Source organism: Pituophis catenifer, unplaced genomic scaffold, assembly GCF_029215685.1.
Source record: "Pituophis catenifer annectens isolate HBS135680 unplaced genomic scaffold, rPitCat1.0.hap2 SCAF_2, whole genome shotgun sequence".
NCBI lineage: Eukaryota > Metazoa > Chordata > Lepidosauria > Squamata > Colubridae > Pituophis > Pituophis catenifer.
Genome location: NW_027256882.1, coordinates 230,013,752 through 230,036,576, shown reverse-complemented (window position 1 = coordinate 230,036,576; position 22,825 = coordinate 230,013,752). Strand labels below are relative to the sequence as shown.

Genomic DNA, 22,825 nt, shown 5'->3' with positions numbered 1-22,825 from the left:
GTTTTCTTAATTGTTCCTGTCTCCTGGCAGCTATATAACGTATTTTTCGGAGTATAACACACACTTTTTCCCCCTCTAAAAGAGGCTGAAAATTTGGGTTTGTTTTATACTCCGAAGCTTTTTTCAGCCCTAACAAGGTGCTAGCAAGTGAAGCGATCTTCCGTGCTTCGCCTGTTTTTCTCAGTGCTTCTCTCTCCGAAGATCAGCTGTGCTTTAGAAGCTGTTTTTCAGCCCTAACGAGGCGCTAGCGAGTGAAGCGATCTTCCGTGCTTTGCCTGCTTTTCTCAGTACTTCTCTCTCCAAAGATCAGCTGTGCTTTAAAAGCTGTTTTTTATACCCAACCCAGCGTGTGCAAGCGTGCACGTTCAAAACCAGCGAAATGTGCTGAAGCTGACCATACTAAGGATACTAGCCAGATGAATACCTGGTAGGCAGATTTTTTTTTCTTATTTTCCTCCCCAAAAACTAAGATGCGTCTTATACTCCGAAAAATACCGTGTGTGTGTGTGTGTGTACACACATACACGGAGAGGGAGGAAGGGAGAGGGAGAGAGAGAGATCTCCAATCTCATTCCAATCTCCCTGCAGGTATTAATTTGGAGGTCCTAGATTTGAGAAGATGCCTTAAGAACTGATACTTCAATAAAAGGAAGAACTTAAAAATACTAAATATTTTTATGTTATCATTAGATTGTTCTTTTACGACCAAACCTTAATGAATCTAGATTCTGGATGTTTTCTCTCATTGTGATTAAATGAGTGGACTTTAGCCAACCAATCATAAATATATGTAACAAATTTTAAAATGGTAAAGGTCTTCTTTTCATATTGTTGGTTTCCCATTCTCATCAGCTCCCACCAGTAGAGCTACTGTAATGACCAGGGACCAAGCTGCAATGGTCAGAACAGGAATGAGGACAGATCACATCAAGATATAATCAATCATGAGTCTGCATAGATATGTAAGCATTCTATTTCCTTGTTCTGTGCCCTTTTAAGAGGTCCACAATAAACCATTTGTTTTTTTCAAGATTTTTACTAAAAGACGCTCAATTCTTATATGTGTATGTATACCGTATACCGTATGTAAGCCATACTACCCATTTCCCAAACAAAAATATGAAATATTTTCATAACTTGCTCAGGATTCCACAATTTGACATAGAAGATACTTTTTATCATTAATTTTATTACTACTGTTCTAATACTGTTCATCACCACTGCTGCGTTGCTAATCTTTTTGTTCCAATTTGTTATAATTCATCAGGGTAGAATCGGCGAAGCCTAAATTTGTTGAACCTTTATTCTAGCATAATGTGGGAATGGTTTATACTTAAGTCTGGCACTTAAACATGGAAGATAAAATGTAAACTTGTGGTCTTTGTTGAACTTTTGTTAGTAAATATATATATGAATTGATTCTCTAACTGTATGACAGTAAATTTTATTTCAATAAAATTGTTTTGGCAGGTAGTCATGGAAATTCTCATATAGATTCAGGTTGTAATGTCACCCTGAAATTATGCAAGTGTTTCCTTAAACTTGCTCTTTCAAAAAATATATTGGTACTGGACATTTTTTTTCTTACAAAAGAAAAAAGATATAACCTATGGACTAACTCTAGAGTCTAAGAATAGTAGCAGGTCACTTAGAGAACAGACCTAAAGTGGCAGCTCTATACTGATGTTGCCCAGCAACAGCACAAATCAAGGAAAGCTTGATCAATTTCTTATGGGTACAAAACAAAAAATCTTGCATGTCCCATTTTATATATTTTGTAAATACATGTTCCTCTCATGCTTATCTTACCTCTAACGCAAATAAAGTTATGAAATTGTTAATTAACTGAGTCCAGTTTCCTCATTATAATTGGAAAGCTAAGTAAGTGAATGTAAAATATCCTATTGAGCTCAACTCCTTCCAATTTCATGGACCCATCTGTACTGCATCTTCACATGAAAACAGTGGTGTAATTCACCTGCAAAAATTGGCTGTGTGAGAATCACTTTCTTGCATAGGGGTGTCAAATTTTTGATTGCTGTGCCTATACTGTAACAATATTAAGTGTTGACAATGTGAAGGTTTTAAGATTATTCTAATGTCTCTAATTTTTGCAGACCAAGATTTTGGAAATCAAAACAGCTACAACTCTTTCTGGAGCCATAATCTTCAAGTAAGCATTTGTATACTCTGAAGTTCTCTTCATTCAGTCATTTGCAGGATTCTAGTTTCCAAGAGAAAAAAGTAAAGCAGATTAGGTCCACCCAGTAGTAATTTATGTTTGTCAATCCCAGACTATTTATTTTATTATGATTTTTTTACACAGGAACCTATCTTAACTGCATACAGGGTAGGCCTTACCTACAACTTTGGTTCTCAGCGACACTCCCCTGTAGAGGAAAACAGATATGGAAATGGTCTGGCTTAAACTTTCACCATCTGGCAAGTGGAGTGATTTAAAGATAATAAACTCTGTTTTACTCAATGGAAATATAATAAATAATGAACCAATGCGTTCAATTACTGTCATTCCCAACATTGAGGAAAAATCTGTGCTCAGACCAAGTAACCTTGGGTCACTCAGTTTCCCAACCAACCTACCTCACAGGGTTGTTGTCAGGAAACCTCGTAGAAGTGCTAGCCATATTGCCTGAACCAGAAAAGGTAGGATATAAATCTAAATATAAAAATAATAGCAGGAATTAAGCATGCAATTCTCTTGGTGACGCTCCTCTAACCTCAGACATAATATTTCTGAAGAACCGGATTTACCCCCACGCAATTCATCTCAGCTTCGCCTGATCCATTAAGCCTCCTTTCTCCCAACAGCGACCCATATCCTTTTAATAATAGGAGAAAGCGAAGGTTCGCCATACACACGATATCGTGGAAAGGGCAGAAAAAGGAATACAGAGCTGAAGAAGGGGAGGCGAGATTTAAAACTGTAAAATTCGAAGGTTTTCAGTTTTCTCAAGCGGCAGCCCCCTGCCCTTAAGAGAATAATAGCGACGCCCATAGTAATGCATTACTTGCAGCCCCTCGCGGGGGTGGGGAGAAAGGGCTCGGTCCTCCCTCTGTGACTGCGGGCGCTGCAGTGCGAAGCGGCGGGTGTGAAGCTTCCACTTCCCTGGGATTTCATTTCGGGGGGAGGGGGGTGCGCGCAGAACAGAAAGCAAGAGAAAAGATCCGCCATATTCCTGCCTTACCACGCCCGGAGAGCTGAGCTACTGAAATCCGTCTGGCTGCACAGTATATGCACCAGTCTCTGCCTCCCCCCCCCCCCGCCTCCCGCGGTACCCACCCCCGTTTCTTACACCAAAGGAAAGGCGGAACCGAGAAAGGAAGAGCTGGCCCTCCCTGGCTGTCGCTGCCGCCGCCTTCGAAGACAAGCAAGCGCAGCCATCTCTCTCTCTCTTTTTTTTTTCCCCCTCTCTCTTTCTTTCTCTCTCCCCCTCCCTCTCTCTTCGCCCTCAGGCTCCCTAGCGAGGGAAGTTGACTTTCCAAGAAGCAGTCCGGAGGGTTTGTCGGGATCAGGGCAGAAGCCGTGTCTCCTGCGCGGGACGCTTGGGGGCCGCCGCGTTTGGGAAAAGGCAGCGGGGGGGAAGCGGGGAGAAAGCGAAGGAAATGGACGGGCTCGGAGCGGAGGGCGGCTTCGGGCGCAGCCGTTAGGGCTTCCAGGCGGAGAAGGGAAGAGCCGCGCGGTTTGCCAGAGGGTCGGGAGGGGAAGCCGAGAGGCGGCGGCAGCGCAGGAATAGAGGGAGGGGTAGGAAAGCGGGGTTGTTTGCAAGCAGGACGCTTTTTGCTTTCTGCCGGGCGGCGCGCTTGCTGCTGCTGCTGCTGCTTCTGCCTGGGCGGATGTTTCTCCGCGGTTTGGCGCAGGATTGAAGGGAGACGAGGACTCGGAAGCGGCCAGGGTTTCCAAAGGCAGGCTTGGGGGGATTGTAGGTGGGGGATACCTGCCCGGGGCGGGGGGCACGTCGCGGAGGTGCCCGGGCGTCTCCGCGTGTTAGCAGCCAGAGTTCTCCCCGGGGCTCGCCTTGCCTTTGCCCGCGCCTGCCGACGGGAGGGGCGCTCCGACTGAGGAGCGGGAGGGCTTTCTGGCGCTCGCGGCTTTGTGGCTCGGGGTCTGCGTGTTTTCGGGGGGTGGGGGGGGCTGCGCCTGAACCAGCTCGGAAGAATGACTCTGGAGTCCATCATGGCGTGCTGCCTGAGCGAGGAAGCCAAGGAAGCCAGGCGGATCAACGATGAGATCGAGAGGCAGCTCCGCCGAGACAAGCGGGACGCCCGCCGAGAACTCAAGCTGCTGCTGCTGGGTAAGACTTAGCCCCCGGCGCCGTCACCCCATTTTGGGAAGCTGCTTTACCCCCCCCCCCACTTTCCCTTCCTCCCCCCCCCATGCCAATCTTGCTTCGTCCCAGACGAAAGAGGGGGACGGCATAAATGCGCCGGAGGAGTTTAGGAGCCCTAGAAAAAAGGGGTGATCCTGGGTGTGCTGGTGTGTGTGTGTGTGTGTGCACACGAGAGCTCTCACAAGGATAATTGCCGTATGGTATTTGGATTTATTCCCGTGCAATTGTGCACATTGTGGTTGCAGCCAAGCCAGCTGCTGCTGTAGGAAATCAGAACTTGGGTCTATTGGCGTGAAAGGTGTGTTCAAATGGCAGGCTGATGAGGGACCGTAAGGGGAGAATTGCAACCCCTTGCCGCTTCTTTGATTTTTTCCCCCCTATTTTTATTTTTGCAATGGGATTGTGCCATCTCCATCCATAACGAGATGCGTTATCTTGGGCGTAGGAGCGAGTTGTGTAGATGCTGGGATGCCTTGCCTTAGCCTCCTTGGCCCTTTTCCTCTCCTGGCGTTTGCCCGCCGTCTCCTCTCGCCTTTCCTAGCAAGCAGCGTGTCTGCAACGAGTCGAATGGCTGCTTGTGCTTGCTGTGGGTGGTTTCGTGTGGAGTGGACGCCTTCCCGAAAATGGAGAGAAAGAGGCGAGGTTGGGTGAAAAGGGAGAGAGGAGAAATAGAGCAAGATGCCGAGCTTCAGGCAGAGATGGGCGGCAAACGCCTGTTGTGGGAATGCGAACAGAGGAAGGAGGGAAAAACACAACCCCCAACCCGCCTTTGGCAAGCCTGACCCGAAATAATGAGCTGGACTGAAGGAGCTGCCTTCTAGGATTCATGGGGACAGGATTTCAGGCTGCAGGATTCTGAGTATATGCTCCCACCTCAGGAAGGCTGGAGTCCTTCCTTCCTCTGCCCTGGAGCTGTGGCTTTTCTTGAAAGGCAGCAGGATCTGAACACAGGTTAGGTGGAAGGCAAGCAAGGGTCTGGATCCAGACCCACAGTCTGCCAGAGGCTGGCTGTGAACAGGGAATCTTTTATTGGTACAGAAAGATGAAGGTTTTGGATCAGGAACACCTATAATTGGTGAGCTAGATAGGTGTGAGAATAGGAACATGTGGAGCTGTTGCCATTTGGGGATTCAAGCCACCTCCTAAATTAAAGACACATGGGAGATAGAAATACATTGTCCATTTGGTGAGGGTATGTATGTCATGCTGTGGCATCGTAATTAATTCAAAGGGGGAGGCTGTGACTAGGAGTAATGGCTTGCAAAAAAATGTCTGCAGCACTGTTTGCTTGGAAGGCGTGGTGTTATAAAACTGACTGCCATGTGTGAACCTCACAAAGAGCTTGTGGCTTTATTGAAGCTTGCCTCTGTTTTGTACCCAGAAATGATTCTTCAGTCTTAGGGACGTTTTCCATTAAGAAAAATTAAAAATGGTGGATACGGAGAAAACAGATTGTGTATTCAGGAGCTGCTCAGCAACATAAATGTCTTTTCTTATGTAAGTTCTGCTGTGTAGTTCATATTGTTATGTATAGAAAAAGAATAGTGCAAAGAAAAGGATCTTTGCTCTTTGGGCTCCATTGGCTCAGTCTTGTCAAGAGCAAGCAGACTTGAAATAAAGAAGTTGTATTCTTGTATTGTCACAAGAAGATCCAGAAAGAATATAACACCTTTGGGGCAAGTTACTGGTCTACTCTTTACCAGTCCACACCAGCCTTCTCAGAGCTGATGCCTTCAGTTGTGATGATACTACAACTCTCAAAATTTGTTGAATGCCTGTGGATTTTGGACATTACAATCCCAACATGTCTGAAGGATGCCAAGTTCAGGAATGCAGATCAATATTATCAGATAATTTGTTCTTTGGTTGTAGATTTATTAAAAATATAGTCTTTAGGTACAATTTCAGATTCGAGAAAAAGGGGATGTGTAGAAAGTCCATTTGGAAACTCGTTAACTTCCTTATGAGTCTTAATGTTTACCCATAGCTGAGGAATTAACCCATACCATATATATATGTATATGTATATGTATATGTATATGTATATGTCAAGGATGTCTTATAACAAAATCAGATGTCTCTGAGTGTCTGTTTTTTATTATTAATAAACTCAGATGATTTGATATATAAATAGATTTTTTGTTTTCATTGTGAACATAAGGAGTTTTGTTCTTTAGAATAATATCCATATTGCTATGCTAGTTAAAAACTTGACTCTATAATAGTGTGCCTCATTTAGAAATATATCAGTTGCCACTAGGAATGGGTCTTAAAACGGATGCATGGAGCCAAATTCTTATAGTATATTAGTTTTCTTCGGGTTTTTTCTAAAAGCTGACAAATGCACTGTTCAAACGCACCAACCTTCCTATGAGCATTTCAGTTATGTGTGTATAGAGCTTTCCAATTAAGCTTTCCAAAGGTTGGTAGATTAAGACTGTTGTCAGCAAACTGGTAGTTACAAAAATGGAGTTGACATTCAATAAGTTGCAAGTAAATTTAGAACTGTAATGGGCTCCTTTAAAAACTCAGAAATCTCTAAGATTTTTTGTGAGGAACAGAAAATTTGAATTTTTTCTTGAGGGTTTCTTCAAACATCTGAAAACATTTTGGCCTGCTGGATTTAAAACAGAACATACAATATTCACTCTGTTTTTGGCCTGTGTGTCAGAATGATTTTAGACATGTTAATCTGAGAACAACTTTGCAGAAATTAAAAAAGGCTTCCCTCAACTCCAAGTAGATGTTCTAGGATTGGAGAGTAAGCCAAAATTACCCTTTCCTTAATGTTATTTATCTGCTGCATTTGACATGGATTTTATTCACTATATTCCAGTTATCATTTAATAAAGGTATGTTTATCATTTGTTTCCAATATTTATTTTCTCGTTCAACTTACTGAAGCTAAATGGTAGCACCTAACTGACCCTGGGCAGTCTTAACAAGCTAAGTGGGATCAAACCTAGTCCATTAATTGGATGGGGAGCTATCAAGCAATAGCAGAACTATAAAGTAAAGTGGGGAGTTGAAACAGCACTTTAAAAAAATGCTATTTATATTGTGATCCACATTCAGAAGGAATATAGATCATAAAAAGAAAGGAAAACCGTTTTATTGAGTCTATTATACTCTTCATTGTTAAAAAAATAATGATTTTATTTAGTCAGGTTCTACTCATGATGTTATGTGAACACATCCATGGTTTTTTTCCTTAACAATAGTATGGAAGTTATGTTGCACTGTATTGTCATCTTGAATTATTTTTACTCCCCAGATTAGCCTATAGCCCTGGGATTTCCTGGTAGTCTCTCATCTCTGAATACAAGCAAAGTCTGCTTTAAGTTTTTTTACATAAGCCAAAGTCTGGTACTGCACCCAACAGATTTTATATACATGGAACCATACCTTGAAATGAAGTTTTTATAAAATATGTACCCAGTTTCTTGAAAGCATCTGATCATTGAAAGTAAAAGCTATTGAACTGTATGTTTTTTATTATTTTTTTAAAAAGCAATCCATGATAAGGGGAATGGCCTTTGGCCTTTATTAAGCCAAATAGAGTTTGCAAAGTAATATGCAAATCTTCCAGTATACAAAAACATAAGAAAAGTCAGCTTGAAATTCAGGACAAAATAAATAGAAAAATGTGGCTAATGTTTCAGAGATGACAGCAGTCTGCAGACTCGCAACTGAAATATTAAGAATCCAAGAATGATGGTCTGAGAACAGCTTGTACAGTAATAGATCTTTGTTGAAGCTGAACTGGTGTAGATCCTTAATGTGAAAAGCACCATTAGGGCCCCATTTAAAATGCATTATATAAATCCTATAATCTGAATAATTAGTTTATTAATATTTTGGAACCTTTTTGCCAAGAACAAACCATTTGCCAAACCATTGTATAAATAATTTGAAATAAAACTTTGATATTAGAACACTAGAATTTAAATATTATTTAAAAGGAACATTAGTGGCATGTCTTACCACTAAGAGATTCCTGGATGAAGTACATTTTGTACTTGGAGAACAACATAAGAGAAAAGCTCTGGACAAATGGGTTCAGTGAGTATTTGGAAAATCTTTTAGAAATTTTTTAAAAATCAGATGAGATACTGTAATAACATTAATAATATTAGAAGAAGAAAGCAACAGTCAGATTCTTGGATAGTCAAGTCCTAACTTCAAGGGTTTTAAAAGTTAAATTTAAGTTTCAGACAGCTGCCATCAAACCTAATTTTGTAGGATATCAAGTATTTTATTGTGCAAAACAAAAAATTAGGCCCTACAAATGAAATAAATAACTTGTTTAATTTCTTTACATTTCCGGTTGTAACATTTCTGGATGAAACATGTCAGTTCAAAACCATGGGGGTGCAGTGGTTAAAATACGATATTGAAAGCTAATTCTGCCCACAGCCAGGAGTTCGATCCTGACTGACTCAAGGTTGAGTTAGCCTTTTGTCCTTCTGAGGTTGGTAAAATGAAATCCCAGATTGTTGGAGGAAATATGCTGACACCGTAAACTACTCAGTGCTGTAAAGCACTATGGAGAGGAATATAAATCAAAGTGCTTTTGTTAATATATAGTTAGACTCGAGTTACAGAAATCTTTTACTAGTATTCCAATCAGAAAAAAACGTTGTTGTACACTATATTAATGCAGCCTTTTGCCATTGGATTATTGGACGATTTCAGGATACTTTTTATATTGATGAAAATAAAAAAGATTTCTCGACGAAATTCTTTGATTTATTGACTCCATTCATTCTGGTAACTCATATCGTCAATTTAGAAGATATCTACATCTTCCAGTTCCATAACTTTTGGTTTACAAATAGATATTTGCCCTTCATTATTGACTTCATAATTCCACTTTGACACCTTCCCAAATAATAGAATAATGAGCCAGCCTTCAGGAACCAAGCTAATGGCTTGTTTCAAAAGCTCTGTCTGTAAATCAGCTTCTTCCAACCTCTTGAGCCCCAGATATATAGACTACAATTTCTAAAATTCCTTGCTAATACAGCAATTTGAAAAGGCTACATCACCTTGTTCAGCAAAGGAGACAGCTGTTCTGCAACTAATGTATTTATTGCTGCTATTCCAATTTTGTTTATGGTGATTTTTTTTACGTTGGGCATATTCCTGAGCTGTTTGTAGGTACATCCCTGTTTCAGGATTGCATTGTTGAAATTCATTTGGAAAATGGAAAAATTTTATGGCATAACTAATTGCAGGAACTGGAGAAATACAGAACTCTTCTCCTTTATTAAGAAAAGGAACAAATTGGCCCTGTCTGCATGAATGATCCATAAAACCATGCTCTGAGAGTCTCACTTTTTGTAAAGACAAGTACTCCTCAACTTACAACTACAATTGGGCCAAAATTTCAATTGCTAAGTGAGTCAGTTGTTAAATGAATTTTGCCCCTTTTATAATCTTGGTTGCCACAATTGTTCAATAAATCACTACATTTAGTAAGTAAGTAACGTGGTTAAATTAATCTAGCTTCCCCATTGACTTTGCTTGGAAGAAGGTCACAAAAGGTAATCACATGACCCCAGGACTGCACCATCATAAATAAGAGTCAGTTGCCAAGTATCTCAATTTTGATCACATGACCATGGAGATGCTACAATGGTTGTAAGTGTGAAAAACAGTCATCAATCACTTTTTACATTGCCATTGTAACTTTGAATGGTCAGTAAATGAACTGTTGTAAGTAGAGGACTACCTGTAAAAACTATGATAAAACAACAAAAATACCCTGTCCTGTATTACCAAATAATCAAGTAAGAACTACCAAACAATGAAATAAAATCAACATTAGACCTAGAATATTCGGTTTCATTTTTTTAATTTTATGGCACTTAGGAAATAACAGTAAGTATTTACAACATTTTTTGATTCCACCAAATAATAGAATGTTAATTTAAAAAAATACATAAATTACTTTGCAACACTTCTTTATATTGATACAAGTCCTGACATACAATCTAGTGATCAGATGATATTACAATAATCTTAGTATTTTCTTCTTTAAAATGGTCTGAGTAGACACTTAGAGCAATATCTTCCAGGGCTAGTAATAACTAGTAAATAGTTACTCTTATAATAAATATATTCTAATTACAATACGTTAAAGTATCTATACACGTTAAAGTATACATTATAGATCTCAGTAAGAGAAAAAACAATTATTCATTTGCAAACAAAGATATCGCCTTAATTTCTTTTAACTTTTTTTGCATTAGACAGATTAACTGTTGAATAAATAATATAATATCAGGTTATATTTCCTGTGTTATTATCCAATGCTTTTATATTTTGATTGAAGGGTTGTAGAAATATTTGGTTGGTCCCTATAAGGAACTCCATATTGGATTAAAGGGACATTTGATTTGATTTAGTTGAATTCTTTAAGTACAAAACACATAGTGGATTATTTGCAGTAGAAGTGAACCCTAATTTAAATATCCAGGGAAAACTGCATTAAGAATAATACATACATGCATGCATACATGATTTTTTTGCCTAATAAAATCTTTTAAAAATTAGTTATTTTTTTATTATTTATTTATTTATTAGTCCAATTTATATGCCGCCCTTCTCCGTAGACTCAGGACGGCTTACAATGCATTATAGCAATAGCCTGCATACTTTTTATGTATATACCTGCTTATTAGGGCTTTCGCCCCCCCCCCCAAGAAGTGTTGTTCTATACAAAGCTGGCTTATTGCCCCCACAATCCGGGTCCTCAATTTACCTACCTCGAAAGGATGGAAGGCTGAGTTAACCTTGAGCCTGGTGAGATTCGAACTTGCACTAATTGCAGGCAGCTGGCAGCTAAGTGCTAGCACTTAACAGCACGTTAGTCCTCTGCACCACCGAGGCTCTTTTAGTTAGCTCAGTTAATGTCAGGCATGAAAGATCAATTCAATTCAAACCTTTATTGTCAATGCACAACATGTCTACAATGAGATTGGATGAGCCTCCCTTAGTGTATCCCACCACAACACAAAATACATCTCAATGACTCATAAGTGAAAGAAGAAGAAAAAACCCTAACCCAATAGATCATACTAACGGATACACAATCCTTTATACATATATGTGCATATAATATATGTAATATTATATTACACCAGTGTAGACATGTTGCACGTTGTGCTGGCCCTGCAAGTCTATCATACTAAGTAGTTACAGTGTTATGTTGCATTCAGAAGTCTGACAGCCCACGGGTAGAAGCTATTTTTCAGCCTGTTCATTCAACTGGCTATGCTTCTGTATCTCCTGCCCAGTGGTAGGAGAGTAAAGAAGTGCTGACCAGGGTGTGAATCGTCCCTAAGGATTTTCCACACCCTGCTAAGACATCGAGTCCTAGCGATTTCGCCTAGTGAGGTCAGGGGACAGCCCATGATATTTTGTGCTGTTCTCATCACCAGCTGTGATTTATTGCTAAGGGCCTATGCATAGGGACCTTCTCAACTAGCGGTCAGTACTTGGGGCTCAGTGGCACTTCAAAGGGGGATTGGAGTTGTGGCCACACAGGGATACTAGGCTGCTCCATCTTGTCACTCCACCACCAGCTTCTGCCATTCCTTGCCCTACATTTGACTTATTTCAGCATGTTATGTTCCATCATCTTAAAAGTGAAAAGATGTCATAGTTAAAAATGTAAAATTACTATGTAAATTCTTTAGCATTATTGTTTTTTAATTTATTTGTTCTTGATAAACTTATGTCAATTTAGCTTTCTTTGACTCCTCCCAGCCAATGCGAGGTCTCCAAAGAGGCAATATTTTACCTGATTGCTTAAAACTCCTTACAGTAAGATGCCTGTTTCAAACATTACAGCACACATTCACCCTCTCGGTTATTCCCATTCATTATCACTCACTATTACCTGAACTCCTTGGATCCCATCTCCTATTTTCCTCTAAAGCTGCCCCTTCTTACTCCCTTCCACCCCCTATTAAACAGTCACAGACAGTAATGTTATCCCTCAAGCTATTTCCCTTCACTGAAACCTATCTTCTGATGTTTTCACTGCTGCTGTTTAATTTTTCATTGTGCATTTGTCCATGTTGGATGATCTGTGCCTTATCAAAATTCTGCTCACCATGCATTTTGTCTTTATTTGATGACACCTTTCCCCTCTTCATCTCTGCATTTCCATTCTGGGCCTTATCCCACCATCACTACTTCTAACTTTTATATTTCCGGTATCTCAAACTCTGCCTGTCCTGCCGAATATTTTGCTTCCCTCGTATGTGCTACAGCTAGCTTTTTTTCTGTGCTCTTCCTCCTCACATATAACAAATAATCCATATGAATTTGGCCTGAGTTAACAGTTCATAGCATCATAGAATTGGAAAGGACTTTGAAGGTCACCCTGAGAGCCACCCTTTGCCCAGTGCAGGAATCCTCATGTTGTATCATTCTGAACAAATGGCTGTTCAATCGTCACCTTTAGTGGTGTTGCTCCCACAACTTCAGAAAGCAGACTATTTTACTGCTCAATAGTTCCCATAGTCAGGAAGTCTATTCTAATTTTAATTTTCAATCTCTCTCTCTGGCCATATTCCAGCATTTGGTTCTTACCTTAATCTTAGGTACTCTGGAGAATAAATCTACACCTTCTTCCCTGTGTCACCCCTCCATGTATTGGAAGACTGCTACCTTGTCTCCCTTTAGCCTTTTGTTCTTAGGTTCTTCTAAATTTTTGTAGGATTTAGTCTCCAAGCCTCTTGCCATTCTTGTTGCTCTCCTCTCCCAACTATTAATCACTTTCTCAATGTCCTTTTTGTAATGTGGCAGTGAGAACTGAGAACATTATTCTAGGTGTGATCTGACCTGTGTAACATAATGCAATACTGTCGCTTCCTTGGGCCTTATATCTCTATTGATACAGCCTTAAACTGCATTGGCTCTTTTCACAGTGCAGCATATTTCTGGTTCAAGTCCACCAAGACTCCCATAATGTTTTCACAAGCATTACTGCTAAGTCATGTACCATTTAGTTTGTACCTATATGTCTGTTTTTTCCTGCCTGAAGTGCAGAACCTTACGTGGCCAGCATGTATAATATATTGAACATTATATTAGATAGAGCTCAGTGTTCGTCTATCAAGACTTGAATCTTGAACCAAGATTCTGGGATGTTACAAATCTCCCTAGCTTTGTGTAATCCACAGATTGTATGAGCATCTTTTGTATTCTCTTATTTAAATATTTAATGCTGAAGAGTATTGAACCCAAGATAGAACCTTTCTGTGATATTCACTGCTTACCTCCCTCGCTGTGGACATAGACTCATTAAGAACTATGTATTGGCTACAGTTGTTCAGCCAGCTGAATTCATCTGATACTGACATAATCCATCCCATATTATTTAAGTTTTATATCAAGGAGGTTATCACTTACTTTATCAAATGCCTTACTGAAGTCTTAAGTACACTACATCCATAGCAATCCCTTGGTCCACTAATCTAGTCACACTGTCATACACACACACACACACACACACAAAGAATAAGAAAGTAATAATTGTCCACTGACTTGGAACACAATCCAAAGTGAATTCTACATGTATGTCAGAGTAGGATGGGAAAAGTATAAATGTAGATACAGAATGGGCTGAAAGTTGAAGAAGCAATAGATATTTAGTTGTGTATAAAGATTAATTGGTGTTAGAAAAAAAATAGAGATTTTAGAACTAGCCTACTCAAGATCAGTGATGATCAGAAAATCACTTGGAACTTGGCTGCATTTTGGAAATTGTTTGGAAAGAATTACAGTAGAAAAGTTCAGCAGTTTGAATCCCTAGTGCTGCGTAATGGGGTGAGCTCCCGTTACTTGTCCCAGCTTCTGCCAACCTAACAGTTCAAAACCAGATAAAAAATGCATGTAGAAAACTAGGGACCACCTTTGGTGGGAAGGTAACAGCGTTCCTTGCGCCTTTGGTGTTTAGTCATGCTGGCCACATGACCACGGAGACGTCTTCGGACAGCACTGGCTCTTCGACTTTGAAACGGAGACTCTAGGGAGCACTGCCCCCTAGAGTCAGGAACGACTAGCACATATGTGCGAGGGGAACTCTTTAAAAAAAGCTTTACAAGTTCACAGTTTACACATTACATTGTTGGTTACTGGGAGCTTTATCATAAATCCCTGTTTTTTACAATATGCATCTGAAAATACATGTTGACTATGAGTGTTTATGTTTTTTAAAGACTTACTAAAAGAAAAAGGTATTTTTAATGTGCTAGTAAGACTGAAAGATGTGCATCCACGCCCTTAGGATTTCAGTAAAGATGTATCAATTTTCCCCAAATAGTTGATAAAAAATCTCATGAAGAATCTTATTAGGATCTACAGATCGCATTCCTACTTTTACAGTCAATAAATAACTTAGGTAATGTTCATTATTTCCAATGATTTTTCCATAAATATTATGGTTCTGTGTAATCTTGGGATACAAATTCACTGTAAAGGATTACATTGTTCATTCAAAAACCCTTAGAGTTATACTATGTATCAGTAACATTTCCTCTTAAACTATTTTGTGTTGATAAAACTGAGTCAGTAACAAGGCAATGTGTGTTGACGTTTCATCGTTGTCTAGTGTTTCTCAGCTAAACCTTTTGTATTGTTCCATTTCCTTTCTCTTGTCTCATATATCTGCATAAATAAATACAGCAGTCCTTAGTTTAACTGAGTTTCATTTTATTTCCATCACTCTTCCATATTTTGCATGTTATATGAAGTGGCAAACTTTTTTACATGCACCTAATCTAGTTAAATTTAAAACAGCATAAAATCCTCAACTGCATGATTCCTTGTATTGGAGTTCAAAATGCATAATACCCGATTAGGTCATGGGTGTTGAGTATTACATCTGGCAAGGATCATATTTGGAAAGAATGCCTGGAAACTACATTGGCTGTAGAAATTTATTTCTACAACTGAGAGCATTCATATATATGCCTGGCAATAATACACCAATAAGTTAATGTTTTGAAGCACCAGTAGTGTTAAGGCCAAAGGCTAGAAACTAAAAGATCATGAGTTCTAGTTTCTAGAGCTAGTTGACATAAGCCAGCTCGGTGTCTGTGGATCAGTCATTCTTGCTCAGACTGGGAAGAAAGTAGTGGCAAACCACTTCCGAAAATCTTGTCAAAAAACCTCTCTAGGGACATGTCCAGGCGTCATCAGGAGTCAAGAGTGACTCAAAGTGACAAAAAATGTTACTATTAATTACTATAAGTTAGTGTACACAAAAGAAAGAATCTACTGTATACTGTATTTGTACCAAGAAAGACTATAGATCAAGGGTGTCAAACTTCAGTTCATTGAGGGCCACATCAGGGTTGTGTTTGACCTCAGAGGGGCCAGGTTGGGCATGGCCAGGATAGACATGGCCAGCTTGACGTCACTCATGTTGGGGGCTCCTGTGGTGGCTTGAGCACTCTGCCAGTGAAAACAGGCTCCTGAGCTCCATTATTAGCTGCGACAGCCTCCTGCAACCCTCTGCCAGTGAAAATGGATCTCAGGAGGGCCGCCTGTGTAACCTGAGCTCTGTTTTTGCTGGCAGAGGCACTGCGTCCTTTACTGTTTCCAGGGTGGCCCCACAGGCCAGATCTAAGCACCAGGGGGCCAGATGTGGCCCGCGGGCCTTGAGTTTGACATCCCTGATATAGATGATATTAGGGAGAGATTTTTGGTTATAGTATGCACCATTGAGGACTTCAACTTGTGTATTTCAACACCCAAAATTCCTCAGCCAGAATTCTGAGAATTGAAGTCCATGAGTTTTGAAGTTGCCAAGATTAAACTATTAAGATTAAACTCCTGCATTAAACTATAAGGCCAATGTTAAAGTAAATATTAAACCTTGCAAAGATGCAATCATTTTTGGGGTGGGGGTTGGGAATAGTCAGTATAAAATAATATAGTTTTCATGAACCAAGAATATTCTTATTTGATAAAGGCAATACTTCTATACAATTTAGGTTTGTCTTTAATGAAATTATATCTTATGATACATGGTGTTAACAGAGCAGGTAATTGAAGATCAGTTGAAGTCAAATAAGAAAGTTTATGTATATTCAGCAACGAGGGCATTTTTGTATTCAAGTCCTGCCAGGTCCTATTGGATCAGGAGGAAGAAAAAATAATGCTTTATTTCATTTTTAGATGTCTTGAAAGAAGTTTAGGCTGGTGTATCTTTCACAGACTTTGGAATTAATATATCATTTGGGAGGAGGGGGGTTGCATTTGTAGAAAAAATATTAATGTGTTAATATTTTATTAATAATTTGTTATAAAATTAGTTTCTGTATTGTGGCCATTACTGAATTTATTTTATCATACATTTTTAAAGATGAAGTATACTATAATTCCTATTATGCATTAACTTCTTGATTGATTATCCTATCACATTTTTATGCTTATTGTGATTGATCCCACAGTGAGCCAGATGTTTAGGTTGGATTTGGCATTTTACCCCCTTAATTGAGTGTCTCCCAAAGACTTGTGGTAGACAGTTATTGCTTGATGATGTTGATTGCAGATTGCTCCAAGTAAAGATGCCTAAAGATGCGTAATTAATTGATGGTGATTTTGTTAATGTTTATGGTGCTTCAGGTGTTTTGGGATTGCATCCAAGGCACCTTCAGTATTACTATTGGTACTATCTTTGCTTTCTTTTGCTACAGTTGTTCTACTTCTATTTGCAGGTCTTTGCGTTTTGTGATTTTGTTCTGCTGTCTCCAGGCACTGCCATGTCCACTATCCAGACTTTATGTTATTAAGTCTGGGGTGTTATGTGGCAGGTGCTTGTCTGTTTTAATTCTGAAGCCCCAGAGCATCTTTGCTTCTTCATGTTCTATTACTTTATCTATTTTGTGATCTACCTGTTCTTGCTTGGAGACAAATGATATTTCTTTAAGATTTTCCAGTGCACCATTATTACTACTTTGTTATGACATTGTTTGTAATCAGTTTGTGTGATCTTCTTGCAGCAGCTAACCAGGTGATCCACTGTTTCTTGAACTTCTTTGCAGAGTCAGCATTTGTGGTCTGTTGCTGTCTTTTCAATTCTGGCTTTGTATGCATTTGTTCTCAAAGCTTGGTATTGTGCAGCCAGAATTAGCCTCTCTGCTTCTCTCTTCAACTTTCCTGCTTTTAACTATTGCCAAGTCTTGTTATCTGCTTTGCCTCTAAGTTTTTGTTTTTGATTTTTTAATGTACTTTGCCATATCTCTTTTCTATTCCTCATTTGATCTTACTTATGGGCCAATTTGGTCTCTCTAGTTTTCATAAATCTTCTTCAGTGTCCTTCAGTTATTCTTCCAATTCCCTTTTTTCTTCTTCAACTGCCTGGTATACTTGGAACATTCCACACCCACCTGTGCTCCTTGGTAAATAGAGTACTGGTATATCATTGTTGCTGTGTGGATGAAGGGCATGATTTATTGTCATTATTTTTCTGGTCTTCCTATCCAGGGCTTTTAGTTCTGCTCGAGTCCAGTTCACAATTCCAGCTGTATATCTAATACCACTTCCCAGTGCTTTACAGCCCTCTCTAAGCAGTTTACAGAGTCAGCATATTGCTCCCAACAGTCTGGGTCCTCATTTTGTGGAAGAATGGAAGACTGACCTTGAGCGGGTGAGACTTGAACTGCTGGCAGTCGGCAGTCGGCAGTCAGCAGAAGTAACCTGCAGTACTGCATTCTAACCACTGCGCCACCACAACTCTTACCCAGTGTTCATTCCTTGGTGGTATTTCCACCACTGAGTTTGGATTTTAAGATCATCTTCCCTCTCATGATCAATTTTCTTCTTGACTTCAGTGTGCTTGATCTTGTCAGCTTGAAGAATGCCCAAGTGTTTGAGGTAATCATCTTCATCCAAACTCTTGATATTATTTCCATTGAGCTATTTTGATTCCTTCCATTTTCCGTCTCTCTCTCTCTCTCTCTCTCTCTCTCTCTCTCTTTCTCTCTCTCTCTCTCTCTCTCTCTCTCTCTCTCTCTCACACACACACACACACACACACACACACGTTGATGGTAAGGATAGCACATTTGCCCAATCCTAAATCCATTGCAGTATTTTGGCTGTATATACTAATGGTGTCTATTTCACATGGTATTTTCCTTTCAGCTTCATATTATCCATGTAAAAGAGGTGGAATAGCTTGGCAAGCTTTTAAAAAATTAGTATTAGTATTATTCTACTGTTTGTTATATTTAGATTGTTATGTTTTAGCATGTTACTTTATTTTGCTTCCTTTGTGCTGATTTGCAGTTCTACCCTGTAAACAGTGGATTAGTTTATAGTTACAGTTTGAAGATTTTGCTGTAAAAGAAATTATTATCCTATCAGCTAAGAATCCACAAAAATGAAACAGCAAGTGACATCCAGAAATTTAAATTGATGCCATGGTTTTGAAGATTTTTCATCTACAGAATAGGAAGCAGAGATCATTGTTTTCACAGCAGCACAGCGGGTGGTGTCAGATGACGAACTGTAACATACTGTAGTTGCTTGATTTAAAACAGTGGGATTGGTCTAAGTGCTCAAACAGGAAAGATTCCACTTTGATCCACGCTTGAAAAAGCTTTGCTTGGCAGGACATACAAAAGGAAGTGCAACAGAAAACAGAAAGCTGAGGCTTACTAACTCCTGGAAACCATGATAAGTTACTAAACATGCCTACTGGAGTGTGCCTCCTTTTTGACTCTTTACCGAAGAATAGCTTTTTAATGGAGCATTAATTTGTTTGGTAATATTTAATGACACATTTGCTTTTGAAATCTGCTAAATCAGAAATCGGTCCAAAGATATTCTATTTACGTGGCTGCTAAAAGTTGATGTGGACCAGCATATAAACCAAATCAGAACACTGAAATTCATGACTTTACTGCATATGGTTCCCATCTCCACCTATATTCTATGTAGCTATGTAGGTTTGAGGGAAGAAATCACAAAGTGTTGTCGAATTTATATGTGAAATTGTAAAAAATGTTCCATGTAATATCTTGCCATTATATGTTAGAAAGGAAAATGTATTACTGAGAATCTTTTTCATTGGAAATATGGAATAAGAGGTCTTGTAGTATATAAATTAATAAAATTACATTGCACACATGGTTAACAAAGATGGATAATTTAGCAGTGTATACACTCATACATTTCCTCTCAGCCCTAGGGAGAAGGCAAACTACTTTCAAAATTATTGCCAAGAAAAATGCATGGACCTAATCGTTACCAGGAATCAAAATTGAGTTGAAGGACCATAAGACATATACAAGTTAAACAAAGTTATGAACACTGCACACTCTTGTTTTACTGTTTTTCTGTATTCTGAACACTGTTTCTTCAAATTCGATTTTATGTTTGTTTCTTGTTTATTTAGAAGATTCTTCAGAAGAATGATTAGACTTTCTGGTGTATCTCTTAACTGTACTTTGTCTCACATTCTGGCAGGGTGGATTTGATTTAAATCGAGTTGATTTAAATCATGATTTAAATCACTAGTAAAAAGGCTTGATTTAAATCAACTTGATTTAAATCATAATTTTTAAAGAGCAACTGTCATCTCTGCTACTCCTTTGACCCACTGTTGATTCACCGATAGTCCCAGTGTTGCAGAATATACAGCCTCATGCTACATAAGCTCCATTTCATGCTGAATAAACTAAATTATTTATGTATCTTAAATAGAAAACTATCTTACGATAGATTTTTACCCCAAAAGTTTTTTATTAAAATAAATTTGATAAAAATCAAAAAAATCCGATAAAAATCAAAAAAATCCGATTTAAATAAAAAAATCTGATTTTTTTGATTTTTTTAAAAAAATCATTGATTTTTATCGACCCTGCATTCTGGCAATATCTGTATATCCAAGGAATTGTTTACAGTCAATGAAGTAATGTCTTTGTATCCTCCTCTCTCGTTATCTATTTAACTGTTTCATCTTATTACAGCCATTTGTAGCACCTTGCAGTCATGTGATCACAATTTTCAGTGTTTTTGCCTGTTTCTGGTATTTACTTCCAGTTTTTGGCAAAAAAAAAACCCTTTGGGGAAAATAAACTCGCAAATGACTACAACATTTGCTTACAACTATCACAAAAAGTGTCATAACATTCAGCAGGATTGTGTGGTGAACTATTTAATGACACAATTTATGGCCATAGTTTTAGGGTTTTATGGTCATAAGTCAAGCACTACTGTATTAAAGGCCAATATTAGACAAAATACAGTGTTTTAAAATGACATTTCAAGAGTGTTTAACTGTTGTCCCATAAGACATAACATGCAGGTGAACTAGGTTTTGTGGAAAGAGATATAGATAATTTGCATTAGAAAGATAAAAAAAATATAATTCTCAATTGTTTAAATATAATAATAGCAAAATGTTCTTAAATAGCACATTCAGTGATACTATTATCATGAAAAGGAATCATGGAAGAAATATAGAAATATATTTATATTTATTTATATATAGAAATTAAATTCCTTTTAATTTTGCTATTCTAAACAAATTCCTGCTCATAAGCAATTTTAATTCATTGTAATTTTCAAGCTAGGTATATATCTGAAGTAGTTTCAGGCTTGATTTAGGCACTGTATAATAACAAACGTTATTACATTACCCTCTCTCTACAACTTGATCTAGTATAAAAAAATGCCTCAAATAGCTATATAGCAAATTTGACATGAAATTATTTTTCATCAAATTATATCACATTGGATGGATTATTTAAACAAAGGACATTGGTTTTGTACAAAATAATGTCTATGGACCATCTTGAAACTGAACATTTCAAGTCATTTTTTGTATCCAGAAATGACCATAATAAGGGTTAATTATTTTTATTGTTATCAGTTATAGTCATATCCAGACTTTGTTTGCCAGCTACACAATTGATAAACTATCAGCTCTGTGACCAAAAGTTTTGCTAAATAAGATTCCCATAGCTTTGTAAATGTTGATAAGAAAGTAGACTCAGCGTCTAATTTTAGAGCTTTTGTGGAAAAGTCTTCCTCCTTTTGTGTTGATCTTAGCTAAGAGTTGCATGTGTTTTAAAGCAGTGGTACACAACCTTTTCCCTATACATTTAATAATTTTGCTGCTTTGACACATTAACACTGTATTTCCCAACCTTGTCAACTTTAAGCTGTATGGACTTCAACTCATACAATTCCACACATCTTCAAATTGGCAGGGTTGAGAAATACTGTATTAAAAATTCACTGGGTAGCAAATGAAGCAAAGCTGTTCAGGAGGTACATGTGATCCTGAGGGCATCATGATAAATTATATAAAAGGAGCAATAGACTACGAAGAGAAATCAAGTTCCAAAGAGTTTTGTCAACCCTTCAAGGCCAGGTCAGGAAAAAAAGAGATTATAAAGATGGCTTGAACTCTCTTGCTGCAAACATTAATAACAGAATCTTGAAAGTCTTGATAGTCGTTCCCCCCATCCTCCTCCAATGCGGAATCAGTATGGGGTTATTTTGAGTCTCTTTCTCATGCTTCTCATCCTTTCCCAGGACAGGAGTCTGTTAACAGATTTGCTCATGATTCTTGCATTCCTTCAGCAATATTACCTCTGCATTCCTCCATACCCCTTCCCCCAGCAGAACCCATCTCCCCACCTACATGCAAAGACATTCCAGGCACGTTGCCATGGGAATGATTGCAGACTCACTTCCTCCACCCTCACTTGGCATTTCCCAGAGTCAACCGACAAGTTTGCTACACACTCAGATGGAGTTGGAAGGTTCCCCCCCCCCCGCTTTGATTGGAGGCAGAAGGTCCTCCTCATCCTGGGGTTCCCTGTCTATTAATACTGGGCAGCAGGTCACAGGAATGCCCCAGTGCCTCTAGATAGGGAAAAAACAACTCCAGTTTAATCCTACTGCTGCTATTCTGAATTATACTCCTGCACAATCTAGGCTATTAAAGTGTCCATGAAATGTTTGCTTTTCACTAAAACAGGATGAAATTAAATTTACAAGCTAGCTTCAACCTTTATGAAGGGATACCTCCTGTCATATTCTATCCTGTGTACATGAACATGTACTGCACTTTCCAAAAGAGACAGGAAAGAGTTTGTTTACAAGGCCAAGAGACAGCAGACAAATATGGCCAATGATATATTACTTTTTAATGTAATAAATATAACTAACTTAACAAACCTTAATTAAAAATGATATCTTAACATATACAGTATCTTAATAAATATTAGTATTTACACAAGTAAAAAAATAGAAGATAGTAAATTATTTGTGAGAGGGATTAATGAAGAAGACAAGAGAAAAAAAACGAACTTTGAAAATATTGTCTTTGTACAAAATAGAAAATTAGAGTACGTTGTAAAAAGGAGGAAGGAAAGGAAGGGACAGAGAAATTGAATGAACAAGCCAAAGGAAACTTACTTTAGATGGTTGTGTAC

At 38.5% G+C, this 22,825-nt stretch overlaps 1 protein-coding gene across 1 annotated transcript in view; it reads left to right on the top strand.

Moving 5' to 3' along the window:
• Window positions 1–4,177: 4,177 nt before the first annotated feature.
• The window catches only part of LOC139311228 (guanine nucleotide-binding protein G(q) subunit alpha), a 111,285-nt gene continuing 92,637 nt past the window's right edge, over window positions 4,178–22,825 (top strand). Inside the window, exon 1 of the mRNA XM_070935621.1 lies at window positions 4,178–4,313. Within this exon, the coding sequence (XP_070791722.1) occupies window positions 4,178–4,313 (136 nt within the window). The remainder of the gene's footprint in view (window positions 4,314–22,825) is intronic.